Below are 23,398 nucleotides of genomic sequence, written 5' to 3'. Positions count from 1 at the left end.
CTTTCGCAGTGAGAAGCTAAAGTAGGAAACCGTGCATGAGACTACAGGTTGTGTTAGCTTGCTCAGGAGTTCTTTGTGTTAAATATGATCAATATTCCCTACCCTAGAGATCTCCAAAATAGCATTTATACCGAGTTGCAGATTTGGTGCTTTGTAAATGGTGCCGAAATTACTCGTGATGAGTATAGTGTTATTCTGGGCAAGGTTGATAGAATAACAGACCTATAGTGCGATCAGGATTATGCAACTCATTTTGGAACAGGTTGAATATGTACTCATTTCCAAGTTCCAGTATGATGATGGCGGAATGCATTGGAGAAAACATAAAGGCCATCTCTTCAAACTGTTCGCATACGCGGCGAACAGTTTGAAGAGATGGCCTTGCAGCTGGGTGGATTGGAAACTTTAATATAGCGGTAACACAACATTTTGCCCGTTTTATTTTTTGAGAGAATTGTTGGCGGGCACATGAGGCAACAATTTTGAAGTTCTGTAGTCAAAGGAAATGCTGCGGATCATTTTTCTATTTCTTCCCCGTATCCCTGAGCGTACTAACAGAAGGAACAAACTCGTTAGCATTTGCCTTAGTTTGTAGTATCCACGGAATGGAAAGCAATTGACTCCGTAGGACAAAAGTAGCAGTGGAGACGGATTAATAGAGCGATTCGAAGTTGGACAACAAATGGATGATCATTTCTGTTTGTGTTTGGCAGGTTTTAAAAATGGTTGCGGAATAATGATCATGGAAATATCTTTGGGCGAGACATAAATTCAGCATCTGCAATTATTATTTTTTAATTTTTTTATTGAACTTGATCAAATATACATTGGAAGATAGACAACAAAAAACGGACTATTTACATATAAGAATGTATATGACAGGAAAATAGGTTTTTCTTTTTAGATATACAATAGAAGTGAAGGGGAAAAAGGTACATTAATGGTAGGCAGGATGTGTCATTTCAGTAAGAGTCAATATTACAGTTCAGCATCACTTTTAGTCATTCTTCAGCTGAAGGGTATTGTCGTCGGCAATCTGCGATTTTTTTATTTTTATTAACTTGTTAAAATATACATTAGACGATAGGTAACAAGGACTATTTACATATTATAAGTATATATATATTACAGAGAAAGAAACATTTTCCTTTCGGGTATACAATAGAGAATGCAATAAATGAATTCAAAATTTACAGTTCAGTTCCAGTCTGAGTTATCTTTCAGATGACGCGTATTGTCGTCGTCAATCCAGAAGAGGGTACCAGTTGGATTCCACTACTCTATGAATTTCGCGACAGTTCTTGTTCCTTTGAAGTATTCAAGTTCCAATAAAAGCCTGCTTTTTAGTTTCCGACGGAGGCTACACACGAGGGTTTGTTCCGATTCAATGATGGATGGATGGATGCTGGTTATTTGGGCGGAGATAGAAAGATTGCGAGAAAAGCATTTGGTCAAGTTGATTGTTTCAACAGGGAAGGAAGTGACGGTGGATTTGAAGAAGATACAACGAGCCACTCCATAGACAAAGGTAGAATCTGTATGGTTCGTACAATGAGCGAGAACCTGTTCAACTAGGAATAATAACTTCTTCTTTTGCAGCTTCTCCCACTTAAGTGGGGTCACTGTTGATGATGAGTCTTCTACACATCCTCCCGTCTTCGGCTGTCACCACATCCAAGTTCTTCATCCTCAAGTCCTCTTCTACCAGCTCCCTCCATCTCTTCTTCGGCCGCCCACGCTTCCTCCTTCCTTGCACATCCATCTGCATGACCCTTCCCACATATTCGTCCTCCCTCCTCATCACATTACCAAACCATCCGAACCTTGCCTCCTGTATCTTCGCTCCTAAGTTCGTAACTTTCACTGTTCCCCTCACATAGTCATTTCTCAGATCCTTTCTGGTCACACCGCACATCCACCTAAGCATTCTCATCTCTGCTACTTCCATCTTGATATTATTTTTCCTCAGGACCACAGTTTTTATAGCATACGTCATAGCTGGCCTCATTACTGTCTTATAGATTTTGCCTTTCAGATTGATCGGCACCATCTTATCGCATAACCCTCCCGCCATCTCCCTCCAGTTCCTCCAACCCGCTTGTATCCTGCATCCCACTTCCTTCTCAGCTCATCCATCTTCTTCCACTGTTGAACCCAAGTATCTACAGTCCCTCACCTTCCTGATGACATTTCCTTCCAGCTCCAGATGTCTCCTGGCCGCCGCCCACTGTGCAACACATACACTCCGGCTTACTTCTGTTCAGTCTCATACCTCTCTCTTCCAGTACTTTTCTCCATCTTTCCAGTTTAGTTCCTGCTTCTTCTCTTGAATCTGCATACAACATTGTCCAAGGCGCATCTTCTCTCACCTCCTCCGTCACCACCTCCATCACAATGTTAAACAGAAACGGACTTAATGCTGACCATTGATGCAAGCCAATTGTTACTTGAAAACTTTCTGTCTGTCCCAGACAGGTCCGAACACTTGCCTTCACATTTCTGTACATCTCCCGCACCAACCTGACATATTTCTCCGGAACCTTCTTCTCCCTTAGACACCTCCAGACTTCTTGCCTTGGCACTCTATCATATGCTTTCTCCAGACCAATAAATGCCAGATGTAGCTCCCGTTGTTTCTCTCGAAACTTTTCCATCATCTGCCGTAACCCATAGATAGCATCTGTTGTTGATCTACCAGGCATGAAGCCAAATTGTTCCTTTGCAATCTCCACATCCTTCCTCAATCTTCCATCAAGAACCCTTTCTAGGATTTTCATTGTGTGGGACATCAACTTTATTCCTCTATAATTTTTACAGTCTTGTGCATCCCCTTTACCATTGTAGATGGGGACAAGAGTACTCTCCCTCCATTCCTCGGGTAACTAGGAATAACAACTCTTGGAGCGAAATAGAGATTTTATGATTAGCCTTTACTTGATTTGAAGGAATAGATATTCCTGAGCTAAGACGGATTAAGACACTCATGAATAATTTCAGTTATCAAATAATTATTAACCACGCTACCGGCCAAGACGTCAAGGTTATCATGGATGCGAAATGCATATTAAAATTGTAATACCATTGATATTATATTGAAATATATGATGGATACGTAGTAGCGTATGAGAATGCGTATTTGATCCATAATGGCCGGTTAGGTGGTTAAACTGCATTTCCTTGACTTTATTCCAAAATTTCACATGTTTCTCTGTAATCAAGGATAAAATGAAACTATTTAGTTGCCTTCTTATAAAGTATCGATATTCAGGTTCTATTCTAGTCTCCTTTTATTTTTAAAGCTTATTCTGCATGGAACAATGTAAGCGACCAGTCATAGCACAGACAATTAGGAAAAAAAACAAACAAACAAACAAAAAAAACCCCTCAATGATAAATTTGAGGGGGAACAGCTTTGTACACAAGTATTCTTTTGACTTGGAGACGGAAAAGAGCAGAATTCGCCATTAAATTATTCAAACTGAAAAACATAGGTGCGAAGGAGGTAAGTTTCCAGGTAAGTGCACCCCCCTTGAATAATTTAATCGTTAATTAAATATTTAAGTTTACGTGTCAATCAAAAGTGACAATAAACAGTGTTTTTAGCATGCTCGACAAAAGGCTAGTTTAGTTTTTATTTAAATAATGGAACAACCTTCTAACATTAGTTTCAAAGTCAAATTATCTTATTAATGCGAAATCTTTAATTAATCGTATATTTTAACAGTTGGAATTCATTTCAGTTTCATAATACAAATATACAAATCTCATGAAAATTGAGGAAATGACTACAGGTAACGGTTGCCTGGAAGGTGCATTTCTCTCATTAGCAAAAGCATCTGAACCCACTTGTATGTACTCCGCACAAATAATTTCATTTTTTCTAATTTTCTATTAAAATCATGCAGTTGAACCAGCTCGACATATTTCATTAACTTACTTCCATCAGATCGGAGAGGAATTCTTATTAGCATTTCAAACCATTTTGCGAATGAAAAGAGCTCAGTTATGCAAGCAAGAAATAAGAATTATCGTTCATGTCGTTTAATAGCATTTAGAAAATAGAACTCGTTGAACACCAAAAATTATGCCCGAGTACCAACATAACCAACGGGGGTTTAGGGTTATCGATATATATTATATTATATTTCTGAAGTTTTTCATGATACTTCTCTAATTGCAAATCAATATAATACCTTATTTTGGAAGCTCCACGATGTCAAATTATCCCCAAGTTTCAGCTAATAAAAATGACCGATTCGATAGAGCCATTTATATCAATTCCGGCAACTTTTTCGCTTTACAGCTCTCATTTCCTCCCTCAAGAGAGCGCCCTCTTCGTAATTAGGAAGCCGATGCCACGTCGAAACGACTCATACATCATAAAAAATAAATAAATCAGCTAACGCCTTTTATTCCCTTATAGGGAGTAGGCGAGGCCTTCTAACCCTATCTAGCTTTTGGAGACTGAGTGGGCAGTTCACTCTCCACTGGTAGCCAATCAGAGATAGCTGGCCCATGTGTATCACTAATTATAGCAGCCGCCGATGAAGAGGCTGGAAAACAAGTGCTGCCATCTCTTGGTACCCAACCCTAACAAGATATGTTATTGTCTGAAATAATGTGGGTACTACGGTCGATTTTCTTGAGTTTACGGGATGAAAAACCCGAGTTTCCGGGAGGTAATTATCATTTTATTTATTCATACTTGTTTGTACCCACGTACTGACTTCAGTTAAATTATCAGGTTTATTGGAAGTACTGCATTTCACCCTAAATATAATTTCCAGCCATGTTTTTCAAAATGCATTAGCTGTTGTTAATTTAAGTTAATTTAACTTAAGCAAATTTCATATTAGTTTTAATCACTAAATCCCAGGTCAAAGATCGCGAGTTCAAAAAGTAGGGTACTGGTTGACAAAATCAGTGTGCTATGTCACTTCTCATAATTGTTTATATACACTATACTGTAGTCTCAGATAAATTTTTTCCATTGTCGAAATTTCAGCTCCTTTTGCTAGAATGATCATATGTCTGAGATGATTGTTACAAATTCCAACTTCCCTGTCAAATGGTGATACCGCTTCTGGGAAAAAAAAAAAAAAAAAAAAAAAAAAAATATATATATATATATATATATATATATATATATATATATCCGAGGAATGTATCAAAATTCAGACAAATGATTTTTTGACTGTAAATGGTACTATATTATTGATAAGATTAACAAGAAAATCTGCAGTGGGAATACCTCCAGAAAGAAAATTGAATGCCAAACCCTATCAAATTCTTTGGGAATGTCAGATGTCACTGCACAGCGTTCACCGAAAACTTTAGATGGCACACGTTCATAAGTGGTTGATTCAGGCAAGGAGATCTCTTGTTGATCTTGATCGTTCTCCAATTGTCGAAGTTGACTATTGATGTTTTCCGTTACTTTAGACAACACTGAAGTGAGAGCAATACATTATGGTTTAGACCAGGGGTCGCCAAACTTCTTTGACCGTCGACCCCTTCAAGTGTTTCTTGACTTTTTATCGATCCCCTCAATTTTACTATTAAGTAATTATAATAGGACAAGCAAAAAAGACGCTCATGTGAGTTTTTAGATTGTTTATGTTATAGTTAGTGTTTATTGTATGTATAATATAGTATATATTATTATATTGGCTTAACGTCAAAGGGATACGTTTTTGTTTTTGACGTCCTTCTTAACATTACATATTTGATAGGAGGGATAAATAATATGTAAAATTTAATTTAGATAACAAAATGACAATAATACAATCTTCCTTATATATATGAAAATAAGACTTAAATAAAAGAGCCAATGGGCTTCACTTTGGCGATGTAACATTATTTAAATGAAGGGGATATTAAATCCCAGATTCGGCATGAAACTCTTTGAGTTTCTTATTCGGCTTTGAAATAATACTAATAATATTATTTGACACTTCCAGGGAGTCCAAAGACTCATCGAGAGAGAGAGTGTGCCAACAACATCGAACGATGGGTCGCATTCCAACTACTAACCGCGCTCAAACTTACTTAACTGAGCCATTAGTAGCAGAGGCTCTACCAATCGACCAACCTTTGCCGGCATAATGTGGGATTTAATATCCCCTTCATTTAAATAAAGAAAATAAGACTTTTATTAACTTAGTATACAAATTACTAACGTTGTCAATGTGAAGGGTGTGCTTCGTGACTCTTGACAAGATTAGAAATGTTGAGTTCAAAATTAGTAAGTTTCAGCCTTAAATCGCCACGGAATTCTATATCTAGCGTATTCCTTTGTTTTGTTAAAATGGAATTAATGACTAAAACCAGCTTCAACCATGTACGCGCCGGCCGGACGGGAACCACCGACATCCGACATTAAGCGCCTCCGTAGAAGAATGACAGTTCATTGCGCCCTTCGGTTGGAATAGGCCTAAGTTCGATTCTCGTCGCGACGGGAGGAATCTTTATCTGACGATTTCAATCTAAGGTGAGTTAGCCGATCTCATACGGGGGGTAGCAGGGTTTTCATTCCGCATACAGATCGGCCCTTCAGAATACACGCAATTTACAGACAAAAAATACTAGTTGCGGTGGTGGTGGTGGAGGTGGGCGGTAGATGGCGTTGATGGAGATGATTCGTAGTAGAGGTTCGGTGTAGTGGTTGAGACAATTGTAGGTATCCTCCCACGATGAGTCTTCGAACTCCTTGGAGGTGTCAGGAATAATAATAATAATCCGTTTATTGGTAAATACATCATTTTGGCCTCCGTAACTATTTTCATGACCTTGCTCCATCTTATAGGTCCTATTTATGTCACTGTTCTCACGATTCACTCTTAATTGCGTTGCCATTCAGGATGGAGGTAATCCAAGTTAACCGAATTAAATATTACCCATACAATGATGTCTTATATTTTCTATCGACCCCTGAGCCCGAATCGACTCCTAACAATGTTATATCGACCACTGGTTTAGACACTCATTACTTTTTTTTTTTTTTGGAATTGGCTGTATATGGATTCGTTTCCATGCTGTAGGGTAAATGCCAACTGAGTGTAATATAGTGTATATGTGATAAAGAACGGTTGTTAGTTTAGAAGTACAAAAGGTATAATTTCATCAGGACCTGAAGCCTATTATCATCCAGGTTGTTCAACATTATTTTGATATCTTTTTGGTGGAAGACGACAGAAGGCATGCGATTCAATTATCCAAATAAAGGAAAATTAAATCACATGGGGACAGTAGGGAGTTTTCATCTATTGCATAGATGACAAAGATGCAGGCATCTATGTCATCTATTGCCAGGAGATGAACTTTATTGTTATGTAATGTTGTAATATTAGCATTTGGGAGAAGAGCAGGTGGAATTAGATTGACAAAAAATGCACCACCCAACAGCTTTTACGAGGGCCCAAAAGCTACGAGTGCCACTGACACAGTAAGTTTTCTACATTTAGCCCTTTCAAATAATACTATTTACGATGGTTTTCAAGTGTCTCAAGCTTCATCATAGGCAATGAATGAAACTGAAATAATGGGATGTCTTCTTTTCTTACGATAAGCTTCCTAGACACGCGTTTTGGAAAACCATGACTTGGATATTGGTTGTTGGAAATTTTAAACAGAGTGGATCAGTGAAGGTTTTCGTTCCAATGGCTTGATACCAAAATTGGAAATATTAATCTCAGTTCTTTATGCAGGCGAAGTTATACTACTAAATGTATCCAGTGCAAGTTTTCAGGATTCTTTGAGTATATTGAATAACTGCTGCAACAAATTTAGCACAAAATTATCAATAAAAATACAAAATAATACAAAACGAAAAACATGAAAAATATAGCCGCGTTCTCGACGGAGAAACTATATATATAAACTGTACCTAAGTATTTTAGCTATTTGGGCACAGATTTTAAGTGAAGATGGAAAATTTAATATCGAAATAGACAATAGAATAACCAGAACTGTTATCTTCAAGAGTCAATTGAATAATTAGCCTTCATAGCTCAGTCGGTAGAGACGAAGTCCTTTGGTCGGAAAGATCTGGGTTCGATTCCCGTTCAAGACGTGAGGAACCTTTATCTGGTCTCTTTCGACGAAAGGTGAGTTAGTCGGTCTCATACGGAAGTAGGGGTTATAATCATAACCAGCCGAGTGGTTAGCGTATCCGCTCTCCAGTCAAAAGGCTGCGGGTTCGAATCCCGCCGTGGGCATAGATATCTGTGAAAATAATAGTGGTGATGGTGGACAGTAGATGGCGTTGGTGTAGATGAGGCGGTTTGTGGATGTGGTGGAGACGGAGAGTTGTAAAAGTAGGTGCCCACCCTCGATGAGTCAAACAAAATAATAATATAATAATCCCTCGTTAGGAGGGCCCAACTCGTCCTAAAGGACGGGGGGAGGGTAAAGAGGAGAACCCCATACGAAATAAATTGAATAATTTATATGGAAGAAGAAAGAAATTAGTAAAAACACTAAAGCAGCTGTATACACGACAGCTGTTCGAACTAATTTTTTAGATAAGGATCTCAGAGTTAGGTTAGCAATAAAGCATTTGATAAGATTATAGACCACAGATATGGAGTTCTGTTCAACATTATTTTGGTATCTTTTTGGTGGAAGAACGACAGGAGGCATGTGATCAAAAAAAAAAAAAAAAAAAAAGCGAAGACATAACAGATGGCATCAGTGGTAGAATCATAAGAATCATATTAAAATAAAGATGTTACAAGGAACTTGACATAGTAATCATCCAAAAATGTGAGCAGTAATAATCTTAGGTGATTGGGTCACTTGAACAGAATGGAAAATGGAACAGAGAAAGTCAGCAAAGCAGGGGTGCTTGATAGCAAGAAAAAGACCCAGAGGAAGCCCACGGTATGGGTGAATTGATACAGTGAGACGTGTCTTAGAAGCCCGAAAAACAAGTGACATACGAATTTGGATGAAAATCGTTAGCAGGAGATTAGTGTAAATTTTATCGTGTAGTACTGTCATAACATCCTGTACATCCCTTCAGATATATACTGTATATGTAAGCATTTTGTAAAACTTCTGTTTATTTATGCAGCAAATGGTCGCCTATTTTGCGTTTAAGCTCGTTGCTCGGTTATCTCACCCAACGTGAAGCATGGAGGAGTACTTTAATATCAGCAACATCTGATGAAATCGCATTTTCTCCTTCTGCAGTATAATCAGAAATATCAATCAAACTGACGGCTGCTCCTTCAATCGTTCTACTGGAGGTCGTTTATTTTATAAATGCACATTACAAATTGCCTGCATTTACGTTATACTTTATAATTTGAACTCACCCATAAGTGGAGCACAAATCCCCATGGGCACTGATAAGTGGAGCACAAATCCCCATGGGCACTGATATCTTTAGGTGACGGATGAATTTCATCGGCTTTGAGTTGTCACACCTTCGAGACTAAATACACGGTCTTGCTTATTGGAGGCCTGAAGTAGCTTAAAAACTTTCGTTTTTTTCTCTAGAGTAAGGTTTCTGCACAAAAGCTTTCAGCTTAATGCACAAAAAATGTAAGCTGAAATGTGTTCAAGAAAAATGTTAATTCCAAAAACTTGTTTGCTGTAATTGAAACTTTTCTATGTAACTAAAAGAAGAAATTTGAAAATTAAAAATAATAACATACACTGCATAACATGTATACTTCAGAGCACTGCTTGAAAACTTAAGATGATTAGAAGAGAAATCAGACTCCACTTTATCATGTAATTTATAACCTATGGTATCATTATATTGTATTCTTAGCTGACGTGTAGTTTTGAAGAAGAAAAATTTTCAAGTTCTTTATGTTATATATTTTCATATCTTAATTTAAAAAAAAAAACGTGTTTAAAAAAAACTTCCCAGGTCAGTACGGCATGGTCACTCTCGCCATCCGGTGGCAGAACAGTCTCATTCCTTACCGAGACCCTTGTTGACACTATAATCAATTAGTCTTCGGCTCTTTCGCCTCAACGGTGGCTTTCGTGAATATTGATATACCATGCCAGAGTCTCCAATTTAGAATATTCTCTTTTTGTTCTTTGGGAAAAAATCTTCCATTTTATCCCCTTCATGCAGTCTTTCACCACCCATTTTGAACGTTTTTTTTTTATTTCCTTCTTTTTTAAATGCTGCTTTTCACCAGTCCAACTTTTCTAATGAAATGGTCATCTTACTTGGAGATTTTTCACAGCTCGAACCTGGTTTCCTTATACTCGTATACAAAAATGAGTTCACAGACAAGGTATACTTTAAAGGGAACAGCATGGATTTACTAAACGGGTCATGTTTATCAAAAATAAATTCTTCCAGTGTACCCAAAGTACACCGAAGAACGATAAAGGAATCCCCCCCCCCACTGACCCTCCTTTTTTGTTTCATTCAGAGCAGTGCGATGAAATTTGTGATGAAGTTACAAAACATTTAAACACGTGTTTTTTTAATTAAGATTTTAATTACATGTCCAAGTAAGATGGTCAGCTTACTTGGAGATTTTTCACAACTCCAACTTGTTTTCCTTTTCATCTGCACAGATCTAGTAGATTCATATGCTGACGTTTGCTGTCACTAATGATCTTACACAATTTGTTCACATATAACCCTGACTACTCGCAAATACATCAAACGTTTTCCTTACTAGTGACTTTTCTACGTATATGGTGCTATTTATCATCTGTGCAGTTCAGACCACAATGTAGCGATGATTTATTTTAATATGGAACAACACTCGCACAGTAATTTTCATCCCTGAGTTGTCTCGTATTGGAATATTAAAGCGAGAAGATCTTTACGACTTTCGTAACTTGTGTTTGATGACGTCATTTCCCTGATTGGAGTCTTTTGATACAAACATTTACACAGAACTTATCGTTGACGCAGTTCCTTTGTATGGAAACCTTTCTTCCTTATTCCACTTTAAATTATCTTTCCTTATCAATTTAAAGCTCGCCGTTGGCATACTGCTTGCAGAACCGTGGTTCTCTAACATTAACACTAATGTTCTACGCTACTTGGAGCCCTTTGAACTAATAAACGATCGTCAGTATGGATTCTTGCCACTGTTGGTCTTGCTTTCATCCACCTATGGACAAATACCATTTAAGAATTTGAGGAATATCTTTATTTAATTTGGTGCAATTGCCTATTAAGTAAGATCCCATCGTATAGTTGTTAGATTTCTCTCCAGTTTCACATTACGTATAATGATGGATAGGTTCCTCAAACTTTGTAGGTCTGTTTTTTTTACCTCTTTTCCTTCTGTATATCAAAGATTTTTAATTAACTACAAATCCAGTCATCCACTTTTGCTGATAACGCCTCACTCTTTTGTCATTTGACAAACTCTCGGATGGTTGGCTTTCATTAATGTGTTATCTCTCATTTTAAGACTGGAATCGAACCCAAGTTTTTCGACAAATGAACATCATCTTTAAATTTCTAACTTCATCCTAACTTTCTTCGTGTTATTATACACATCCCTTTAATTGGTATTGCGAAGTTTGTACTGATTGAAACTTGTCGATGTACACGTAGTTCACCAGCGTAAGCTGCAAACTGAACAGCATTGTATGTCTGTCTGAACTTTGGCATTATTGGAGTTTGGATGTTATCGTCTTGCTCTGCAGTATTTTAATATTTACTTATTTTGCTAATGGATTTACGCGCAGCACTTCACTACTTCTAAGACATGAGACTCCACTAACAAAAACTATTTCATTACTCGATTAATAATTCCTTACTTATTTTGCTTGTTTCAACTGCTTTTTTTTTTTTTTTGTATGGAAATCCTTTCCCCCCGCATTTGCAAAAAAAAAAAAAAAAAAAAAAAAAAAAAGTTTGTCTAGACTCTAGACCTAAAATCCATTAATTAAGCTACTTTTCTTTCTTTCTTATTTATTTATTTTTTTTAGCAACCATTGCCATTATTGAATTATAAGCAATAAACTTGGCGATTTTTATTTATATGTTTATATACCTGAACCTATCGTCAATTAAATAAAACACTAGAATGTTGTGAGACCTCGTTAAACGGCAAACGTTTATGACAGCTTATCTTTTAACGTTTTGATATTATTATCCTTCTCTAAAAACCACTTCAAAAGAAAGCAAAGGTCTCTCGCCTAATCATGTTAAGCCGACACAATAACAAATGCTTTCGTTATGCTTTTATGAAGATCGGCGACAAATGTATAATTCAGTTTTGTAGAATTATCGTTAGTGCCGCTTTTAAGTTACTTCGATTGTTTGTTAGTGAACTTGAGATGTATGACGATAGTAAAGAATTGTCAGTTTTTGTGAACTGGAAATTCAGGTATCATTGTACTATTTATTAATAGTTACTGAGATCTGTAGTATTTACTCAGGTCATTGGGAATGGCTTTCAGTTACATTTTGAGGAAGTGGAAATGTAGTTTTATAATAAACAGAACTAATCACAAGTCATTACGAAAAAAAAAAAAACTGGTAGTTTTTCACAATTTTGTGCTCTTGGCGAATACTATTAAAAAAATTGTCCTTAGTCGTTGATTTTTATTTAGAAATTGTTTCTTTAGAATACTACATTAATAAACAATAAGTAAAATAATCAAAACTTTGTCTGCGCGGTTAGCCTGTGGAAGGAGTGTCCTCGGTTCCATTCCCGCAAAGCAGCAAACCGGCCTTGAGAACTCAACACTACAGAGGACATGGGATACACCGGGGTGTAGGACTGACCACCTTATCCTGTGAACGGTTTCAGGTCCGATGATTAATAAACCCTCGAAAAACTTTAGTGTATTTTTGTATAAATAGTTGCGCTTGTGATATTATTGCGTTTTTAGGAGGAGTACATACATCATCTGCGCTAGTTAAGCACACTAATAATGTAGTTTGCGAAGTTTGAAAAACGGTTCACATTGAAGTTTTCTTGACAATTGACATTTATTCTTTAAGGGTGAAGCAAAATGCTTTTCATATTCCCCGCTATCTGTCGTGGTTACAGTGAGGGTAAAATTTACGAGCAGTTTGCTCGCCCTGAATGGGCACGGAGATTATGTATCGCTATAGGAGGCTAATATAGTTTTTGGTCTTCTATATTTAAATATGTCCGTTGGCTCGTATGCTGCAGCTTGTTGAACCAAATCGTTGGGATATGTGGACGTCTTTAGAAAAAATTTGGAAGCTAAGGATTGTAGATAAGAGAGAATATAGGGAATATTTGTGTCTCTGTGGAGTTGGCTGTTTCTAACATACCACGGGGCGTTCAAAATCATTCTCAAGCACTTGTTCTGCACTCGCTGTATCTTAATAATGTTAGTATTAGAGGTGTGGCTCCAGGCTGGAGAGGCATAGGTGATTATAGGACGAATCGTCATCTGGTATAGCTGCAATTTGATTCTGTTGCTGAGTTTGCTATTTCTATTAATTAGCGGGTAGATCTGAGCTATGGCTTTAGATGCTTTTGCACATGCAGACTTGATATGTTGGTTGAAAGATAGCTTTTTGTCGAGAATCACACCCAGGTAATTTTTTTCTTTCTGCCAGGGAATTTTAGTATTGAATAGTAACACATCTCCTGCAGGAGACATTGGCCTTTTTGAGAAGAGAACCGCTGAGCTTTTCAGGGGGTTGACTTCCAATCTCCACTTGGAGAACCAACCCTCCAGCTGTAGAAGATTTTCTTGAAGCTTTCTGGTGACGAAGTGGGGTCTGAGAGATCTGGTTAGTATTGCCGTATCGTCCGCATACAGTGCTAAAATGGAAGTCATCGGATTGTGTGGGATGTCTGACATGTATACAGAAAACAGCAATGGAGCCAGTAGAGATCCCTGCGGCACTCCAGCAAAGATATGGCGCTGGGACGATGTAGAACCGTTAATTTTAACTTGCATTGATCTATTCTGAAGATATGAACGGATTAGATGAACCATTTTTAGTGAGATACCGGCTGAGATAAGTTTGTGCAGGAGTCCAAAATGCCAGATTTTGTCAAATGCTTTAGATAGGTCTAGGAATACCGCTCCTGTGCACTGGCGCCAGTTGTAGCTGGTGGTGATATATTCCACAATTCTGTGGATTTGCTGGGTAGTACTATGGTGTTGTCGAAATCCAAACTGTTCTTTAGGGAGGATGTTTAGGTCATTTACTGAGGTTTGGAGTCGTGAGAGGATGACCTTCTCTGCAACCTTACCCAGATTGGAGATGAGACTGATTGGACGATAATTCTGCGGTAAGTGTGGGTCTTTGCCTGGCTTATGTATAGGAATCACATCAGCCATTTTCCAGGTGGAAGGAAAATAGTGAAGTCTTAAGATTGCATTTATTATACTGGTCAGATGCACTATAGCTTTTCGAGGCAGCAGCTTGATCACCCTGTTTGAGATGCTGTCTGGTCCAGGAGCTTTATTGTTCTTAAGTTTTTTAATAATATCATATAATTCAACAGGTGATGCGGGTGCAATATGATCGGCACTGGTGTCCGGGAGGTTTAGTGCATGCCTAACCTGTCTGTGGATTTTGTACAGATGATTGAAATCAATGTTGTTATAAGAAGGTTTGCACTGATCCTCAAGATTTTTAAGTATGGCTTCTGCCTTATCTGCATCTGTGTGGACTAGGCCCTGGTTTGAGATTATAGGAGGGAGGGATCTGGTTTTATTTTTGATATTTCTCAGTAGGCCCCAGATAGAGTGATCAATAGGTGAGATAGAGGCTAACTTTTTATCCCAAACTTCGTTTCTATGTGTTTTAAGTGCATCTCTTACTGCTCCATTCAATCTGTTAAGCACTGTCTTATCCTGAGGTGCGCGAGTGTTATGAAATCTCTTCCTAGCTCTGCTCTTCTCTCTGATCAGGTCCATAATGTCCTCAGGCAAATGATCAGGCTTGGGAACAGGTTTCTGGTAGGATGCAACCATTATAGCGGACTTAATCTGTTGGGTGAGGCTAGTCACTGCAGATTCCACATCTTCTGGTGTGCATATGTGAGGGACGGGTCCTATATGATCCCGAAGTGCTTTAGACAATCTCTCCCACGATATGCCTGAATGAGAAGGAGGAGACAGGCATTCTTGTTCTCCCAATTGCAGTAGAATTGGGTTGTGATCCGACGACAGCTCGTTTAGTGATGTAAGGCTGTACTGTAATTTAATGTCTTGCAGGATGGCTATATCCAGGATATCAGCAGTGCCAGATGTACTGAGATGAGTTGGTTTGGTAGGTCCAGCCACAACAGCATGGTTTAATCCTGTGTAGCTAGAAAGGATGCGACCATTTTTGTTGGTAGATTTACTCTTCCAAGCAGGATGCTTTGCATTGAGGTCTCCAGCAATGACGACTGGTCCTTTTACTCCAAGGATGGCATCCAGATCTGAGGTCAATAATGTCTTTAATGGAGGGTTGTATGCAGAAAAAATTTTGAGGTTTCCAATTGAGTTTGTGAGAACATTGATTCCTGTGATTTCGAGGTTGGTGGTGGTAGGGTTGGTTATTGAGTGATGATTGATATAGTTTTTGATAAGGGTGGCTGTACCTCCACCTCTATACCCAAGCCTGTCGTTTCTGTAAATCTGATACCCTCTGATTTTCAGGGTGTCAGCAGGCCTCAGGTGAGTTTCATTAATTAGCAGTATATCTGGGTTGTATCTATTATTAAATTCCTGGATTTCTAACAGTTTGTTTTTTATACCGTTGGCATTCCAACCGATAATCCTAAGAGAGTTTGGGACGATTTTTTTCCTATGCATCAGAAAGTGCAGATAATATGGATTGGGTTTGCTGTAGGAATCTTTTTGTGACACTTAAGGATGGATTTGAGTTGCTGAAATCCTGCAGCATGTTTGCAAGAGAAGAGGTGATAACAGCTGATAGATTTGAGTGTGGATTATTCCGGTTCTGGGTTTGTACTGATTGGAGCGGGCCACATCAGCATATGTTCTTACTTGATGTTGAAGATTCGTTTTCTTAAGGGGCTCAGTTAGTGATTGGCGAGCACCTGTTGTCATGTATTCACTCTTGGAGAACTGAGTAGCCTGAGCTTCAGGAACTCTCGCACTAGATGACGAGGTAGATTGATGACTTGTATCATTCCATCTGTTTTTGGGGTGATGTATACACCCTCTATAATTAGCAGGGTGAGGACCCCCACAATTAGCGCACTTAGCCGGGGTGGATTTTGGCTTGGCGCAGGTATTTGTGGGGTGATTCTTGCCACATTTTAGGCATTTGAACTGAGCTTTGCATAGCTTCTGGGCATGGCCAAATTTTTGGCATTGGTGGCACTGCCCAGAAGATGATTTCTTTCTCAATGGTTCTGGGGTGATTTTGAGTCCACAGATTGATTTTAAATTATAAATGTCTTTGTAAATGTTATGAATTTCTACTAAAACTAAAGGCATAGGTGTCTTATTTGATCTAAACATTCTAGTAACCTTTATGGGGGGTAGTTCCTGTAGGTTAAGGTCAGCAACTATTTCATCTGTGTCAATATCCTCGGAGACTCCACGTAAGACTACTTTCATATTTTTTTCGGAGGCAAGTGAAAATGTGTGATATTGGGTTCCTCTAGTGTCCAGTTCCTTTGTAAGATTTCTATAGTCAGCCACCGTGGTGGGCTGGATACGTATTCCCTCGTCTGAATTTTTAGCAGACGTGTAACGAATCTGTGAATTAGCCATGATGGTTCTGAGTGATGACCATCTCTGCTTTTCCCTTAGGATAATCGGTGGCACCTTTTCATTGGGGGAAACAGAGGGATCTGAAATGGGAACATCCTCGTCCATACCAACAACATTTGTTGACTCAGCAGCAAGAATTTTTCTCTTCTTACGTGCATGGGTTTCTTCTTGATCAGAAGGATTAGAGGTAGAGACAATTAGATTGAGTTTTTCCTCCATTTGAGGGGAGTCTTCATTTTCCTCAGCATCGACTTCAGGTGAGGAATACAAATTTAAGTAGCCGGGCCAATCCCGTTCAAACTTTTTTGAGGAGCCTTTTAATAAAACTGAGTGCTAGCTTTTTATCGAGTGACTCGATAATAGTGTCGGGGTTAATCATACTAGTAGGCCATGTCAGCTTGAACTTCTTTTGGAGTTTATCAATGAGTTCAAGAGCTGGCTCTTTATCGAGCAAATCAGTGAATACGTCTAGGTCAGGTACGCTCATATCGATTTAACTGCGTATGTGCGTTAATAAAATATCCCGCAGGTCTGAAGAACTGCCAGCAGAAATTTTTGTAAAATATCCCGCAGCCGCAAAGGACTGCCTGCAATATCAAGCATAGGCGTGTCAACCAGCAATAAGATGTTAAAGCACAACAACAAATGGCGATACTAATGGTAGTAGGCCTAGCGTATCGCCTTTGTGAAGTCAGTTGACTTACATGGATAAACCAGTAAGGAAAATAAAATGCCTGTTTATGGCAGCAGCAAATAACTGATATTACTAAAGAATAAGCATAAATCTCTAAAAACTTATCAGTCAAATTCACAATTCACCATCAAAAATACACGACACGAAACACTAACACGCGAGCCACCATCTTACCTTCTCCCCTTGTTGAAGTTTTCTTATATATAAAATGTTTCATTTATAAATATAAATTAAATTGTTGAAAATGGTGTAGCTAGAGATACGTGAGTAGTTTAATTCTTGAAAATTTAGACAGCTTAACATTTAGGGTATTATTGTGACAGTAGATGTGTATGTAGTTCAGTTGGCACGGTTACAATTGACACACCGTTTGCTTAGTGTTATGGTATTGTTATGCAAGAATTACGTGAGGAAAAAAAAAAACGGAAATAACTTAAATGTATATACGGGAGAAGTTGCATAAAAGACCGACATGCGCACAAAAATGAATGATCACCATGTGTGCAAAATTTAAATAACCAGCTGAACTTGGATTACTATAAAATCTTTGCCTGACAGTGTGGAGAATGTGGATACATTGAATAAGAATTTAAAGCATAATTTAGTGTACTTTCTGCATAACATTGAGTACCTCCCGCAATGAGTTTTTTGTTACTCCATGGAGATCTCTCATTAATAATAATTTACACAAATTCAGTGTGTTTGTACTCGGAAAACTACACATACCGGCCACTGAATTAGAAACTTTTATTTAATACCACATTGAACCTTCTTTAGCCCAAAGTACAGCACATATATTCTACAAGGTGGATTGTATCTACATCTACAACATATCAGGTATTCACCAAACAGTCCTTTATTGTTGAAAACAGTGGAGATTTGATGGACGAGGACTTTGGACATCCCATTTTCAATGGGATTCAAACCCGGGCTTTGTAGTGGCCAGGCAAGTTGGTGGAAGTTGCTGCCATGCTTGCTGAACTGCTGTTGAACAATTCATGTGCGATGGACAAGCATCATCGTCCATGAAACAACTGTTGCCTTCTGGATAAAAAGTCAACATTAGAGGATGGACTTGATCAGCAATAATATTTAGATATTCCTTTGAGTACACCGACCTTCCATCAATATCAGAGGACCCATTCCATACCAACAGAACAGTTTTCCTTAATAGCATTTTTCTTTGCATACAAGTTGATTCCTTTATCTACACACACATATATACAAGTGTACAGGGCCGTCATCATCCACTAAGCAATCAAAGCAATGCCCCTAGGAGCGCTAAGTTGGAAGGGTGGCAAAAACCATCAAAATTGTATCTCGACCATAAAACCACCGTTTTTTTTTTTATTTTAGTTTTCCATATTTTCTTGAATTTCGGGGTGGAATATGCTCTAACAATAGTTATGTATATATGTATATATACAGGGTGATAAAAATTAAAGTATCATTGTTTAAGGCTTTGTGGAGCACCACCCAGTGACCAAAATGCTGCAAAACCTTGCTTGAATACATTGTGCATCATGCTGAGGAGATATCTGAAGGGGAAAAAAAGTAGCTCCAAAATTCACCATCAGGAAGTGTTGTAAACACCAAATACATGGAATTTGCACATCACGCAACTCAGTGGATGTTGCTGTTGCTGCACTCTGCGAATTTCATCGCCTGAACAAATGTCAACAAGATTCACTATCTCCATGTGCTTTATGACGAATTATTAGTCATTTTGAAGAAACAGGATCGTTGAGAGTTAGACTTGGCAGGGGGTCACAAACCAATCAGTTCACAAAAAGTGAATGAAGTTGTTACTGTTGTGGAGCAGACCATGAATAATAGCATTGGTTCTTGTAGTGCATGTGTTGTATCAAGACATGTGGATGTGCCTTATACAAGTGTCTTGAAAATTCTGCATTTCTACCCATTCAAGATAACCCTGAGACAGTAGTTGCACCTGCAGGACTTTGAAAGTCGACTGACATTAGTTTTAACATTCCTTATTTGAGTGGAGTTTTTGACATTGCAGGGCCATGTATGATTTTGTGGGGAGATAAGGCTCACTTTCACCTGAACGTAATTGTGAATACAGTAATTCCCACCCCTTATCTGCGGTCAACCCCAGTCCAAAAATATTAAATGGAAATTTCCAGAAATAAACAGTTCATATATTTTAAATTGTGGCACAAAATTTAAAACATAATTATAAAATATGTTTCTCCATTTGGCACGAGAGTGTTGGTGGATTTTTAAATCCACCAGCATTCTCCAGCCAAAAGGCTACAGGTTTGAATCCATCCATGGGGATGGATGTTTGTGATTGTCTGTGAAAATACTAGTAGTGATGGCGGGCAGTGGATGGCATTGGTGTATGTGATGAGGTTCGCTGTAGTTGGTGGATTGAGTGGTGGAGACAGTTGTAAAGTAGATGCCATTCCTCGATGAGTCTTTGGACTCCTTGGAGGTGTTACATAATAATAATAATAATGTTGTTATAATTGTTCTATTTTATTATTGTAATTATTGTTGTTAATCTCTTGCTCTGCCTAATTTATAAATCAAATTTTATCATAGGTATGTATATATAGGGAAAAAATGGTATAAGTGGAGGGGGGACTATGGTACTTACAATTGTTGGGTATGGCTATGCAAAACTTGCATGCGATCCAACAAATTCCTTCGTATCACCCAAAGTTAGTCTGGTGTGGGAGCAGGACCCCAAGAATAGAACCCTGGGGCATGCCACTGGTTACCCTGCTTTCTTGAGACGATGCTCCATCATACACAACTTGCTGATATCGTTCAGAAAGCCAATCTCTGAACCATTTAACCAATATACTGTCTATTCCCATGTGCAGCTTGTACACCAACTTATGTGGTAATCTATCAAATGCTTTCGCAAAGTCTAAGAATATCACTGTATATGATTCTCCCTTATCTATCACACTCATCACCTTATTATAAAATGCAAGTAAATTGCTGAAACAGGATCTACCCTTTACATATCCATGCTGACCTTCATAAAGAATGCCATGTCCATCAACCCAATTCTGTATTCTATTCCTTATCAATCTCTCCAATACCTTGACCACAACTGCAGTTATACAGACTGGCCTATAGTTGGAGACTTCTGTCTTAGAACCATGCTTGTGGACTTGTACTATTTTGCTTTCTTTCCACTCCTTAGGAACCCTACCCACTGCAAGACTTTTATTAAATAACCAGGTCAAGGGTATAACCAACTGTGGTGCACATTCCTTAAGCATACATGGTGATAGGTCATCCATTCCTACAGCTTTATTTACATCTGACCCAACCAACATCTGATACACCTCTGTTTCTTTCACTTCCAATTCTCCTAATACTTGCCTCTCTTCCAATTATTGTACCGGATAATTTATACCAGTGTGATATATGTTGATAAAGTGCTCGTTCAATCTTCTTCTTCTGCAGATTGTCCCACTTAAGTAGGGTCACTGTTGTTGGTGAGTCTCTTCCACATCCTCCTGTCTTGGGCTGTAACCACATCCAAGTTCTTTCTGTTCTTTGTCCACTGCATTTCCTCCTCCCCTTCACATCCATCTACATGACCTTTCCTACCATCTCAACCTTGTCTCCTGTATCATTGCTCCTAAGTTCGTAACTTTCACCGTTCCCCTTACATAGTCATTTCTCAGATGATCCTTTTTGGTCACACTGCACATCCACCTAAGCATTCTCATCTTTGCTACCTCCATCCTGCTGATGTTATTTTTCCTCAGGGCCACAGTTTCCATAGCATACATCATAGTTTGTCTTACTACTGTCCTATAGATTTTGCTTTTTTAGATTGATTGGCACCCTCTTATTGCATAGCACTCCAGCCATCTCTCTCTCTCTCTCCAGTTCCTCCATCCTGCTTGTATCCTGCATCCCATTTCTTTCTCAGCCTCTCCCTCTTCTTCCATTGGTGAACCTAAGTATCTAAAGTCCCTAACCTTCCTGATGACATTTCCTTCAAGCTCCAGATATGTCTCCTGGCTGCCATCCACTTTTCAACACATATACTCTGTCTTACTTCTGCTCAGTCTCATACCTCTCTCTTCCAGTACTTTCCTCCATCTTTCCAGTTTAGCTGCCACTTCTCCTCTTGGTTCTGCACACAGCATGATATCATCTGCATAAAACATTTTCCAATGCACATCTTCTTTCATCTCCTCCGTCACCACCTCCATCACAATATTAAACAGGAATGGACTTAATGATGACACTTGATGCAAACCAACTGTCACTTGAAAACTTTCTTTCTTTCCCAGACAGGTTCGAACTCTTGTCTTCACATTTCTGTACATCTCCTGCACCAACCTGACATATTTCTCTGGTACCTTCTTCTCCTTCAGGCAACTCCAGACTTCTTGCCTTGGCACTGTAGCTCCCGTTGTTTCTCTTGAAACTTTTCCATCATCTGCCGTAACCCAAAGATGGCATAAAGTGCTCGTTCAATAATTCCACTATATCCTATGCAGCTGTTAGTCTGCTACCATGACTATCCACCAGTGTTAGTCTGCAATAATTATTCCTCCTCTTGCTTATCATGTAGCAGAAAATTCCCTCAAGTTAACTTTGGCCTGACAATCCAATCTCCTCTCATACTGCACATTTTCTTTCTTTACCATGCTCGTCACCTTTCTAGCCTCCACCTTATACTCTTCATGGATCTGATCACCACCAACTGTCTTGTACCTCTTCCATAACATTTTCTTTTCCAGCACAGCTTGCTTGATTTTGCTGTTCATCCATTTCACTCCCACTCTATTTATTCGCTTAACCCTCGATTATGCTTGGAAACTCATAAGGCAGTATCTGACAAAAGCAATGGCAGTATCTGACATTGCTTTTGTCAGATACTGCCTTATGAGTTTCCATGCATTTTCAACATCTTTTCTACTCAGTTCATCTATCCAACTTACTGATGCTAAATGACTACAGAGCTTCCTATGATCAACTGCTTTATACTTCTACATGTATCCATTTTTGGCAGTGACCTTTTCTTGTTTCATCACTTCCCAAACAAGTACCTCATGATCACTCTCACCAACTGGCAGCAGTGTCAGCACCTCATTAACAACTACATCTTGTGAAGTTATCGCCAAATCCAAAACATTAAAGCCTTTAGTTGCTTCATTCACATGCTGCTTAAATTTCTTATATCTCAGAAATTCCACAAACTCGCTCTCCTTGTTCCCATATGCTATCTCCTCCTTCCATTCTATATTCCTGTAAATAAAGTGTCCCACCAGGATCACTTCCTTTTTACATGCCCAACTAATTTGCCTAAACATTTCACAATCAGTATTCTCTGCATTCCCTGGCCTATAACAGCATCCTATCAGATATACTAACCTGTTTATTTCAATTTCGCACACAGATTCAAGATCTGAGCATGCACCATCAACTTCCACACTTTGCAGACACAATTCCTCTGCAATCATTAACAGCACTCTCCCCCTCTCCTCTTTTCACATCTCTATCCTTCTGGAAAATTATATATCCTTCTAATCAGTGGTGGCCTGTGAAAATTTTAAGTGGGGGTGCTGCATATACAAAAAAAAAAAAAAACGTTTTTTCCTAATCAGTAACGAATTTATTAATAAATAAATTTACATATTAAAAATTGCTTTATTAAAAATATTTCATCCTCACCACAAACAAACACCAATAATAGATGTTTCGTATCAATAGCAATGACAAGTGCAAATGAATATCGGCTTTACATCGCAGTGCATTTGTTTTGTGTAAAAATAATTGAAAAAATATAATTCTTTTCATATTTTCAACAGTGCACTCGTCATAATTCAGCCTTGTATCTATAATAAATAAATAATTATATGTTATTTTAACAAAATAAAATAAGATTTACAAAAAAATAGTTCACGAACATGCACCAATAATAAACTTTTCATATCTCACAGAAATAACGAGCACAGGCATAAGATACACTGCCCAAGCAGCAGTGTATTTAATGACATAACGTGCAACGACAGCAAACGAATATCACAGTAC

At 38.3% G+C, this 23,398-nt stretch overlaps 1 protein-coding gene across 2 annotated transcripts in view; it reads left to right on the top strand.

Annotated features, from left to right (window-relative positions):
- Positions 1 to 23,398, top strand: part of LOC150100518 (growth factor receptor-bound protein 14-like) — a 341,775-nt gene that overhangs the window by 84,615 nt on the left and 233,762 nt on the right. Inside the window, exon 1 of one of the 2 annotated variants that reach the window (XM_090402827.1) lies at positions 12,207 to 12,326. The exons of the other annotated variant lie outside the window; for it this stretch is intronic. Within the exon in view, the coding sequence (XP_090258953.1) occupies positions 12,277 to 12,326 (50 nt within the window). The 5' untranslated portion in view covers positions 12,207 to 12,276. Of the gene's footprint in view, positions 1 to 12,206; positions 12,327 to 23,398 lie in introns of those variants that run through there. 2 annotated transcript variants of the gene reach the window in all.

Source organism: Typopeltis vanoorti, chromosome 13 (assembly GCF_054136105.1).
Source record: "Typopeltis vanoorti isolate ZY-2024b chromosome 13, IOZ_Tvanoo_1.0, whole genome shotgun sequence".
In the NCBI taxonomy this organism is placed as follows: Eukaryota; Metazoa; Arthropoda; class Arachnida; order Uropygi; family Thelyphonidae; genus Typopeltis; species Typopeltis vanoorti.
This window is presented reverse-complemented; position numbering and strand designations above follow the sequence as displayed.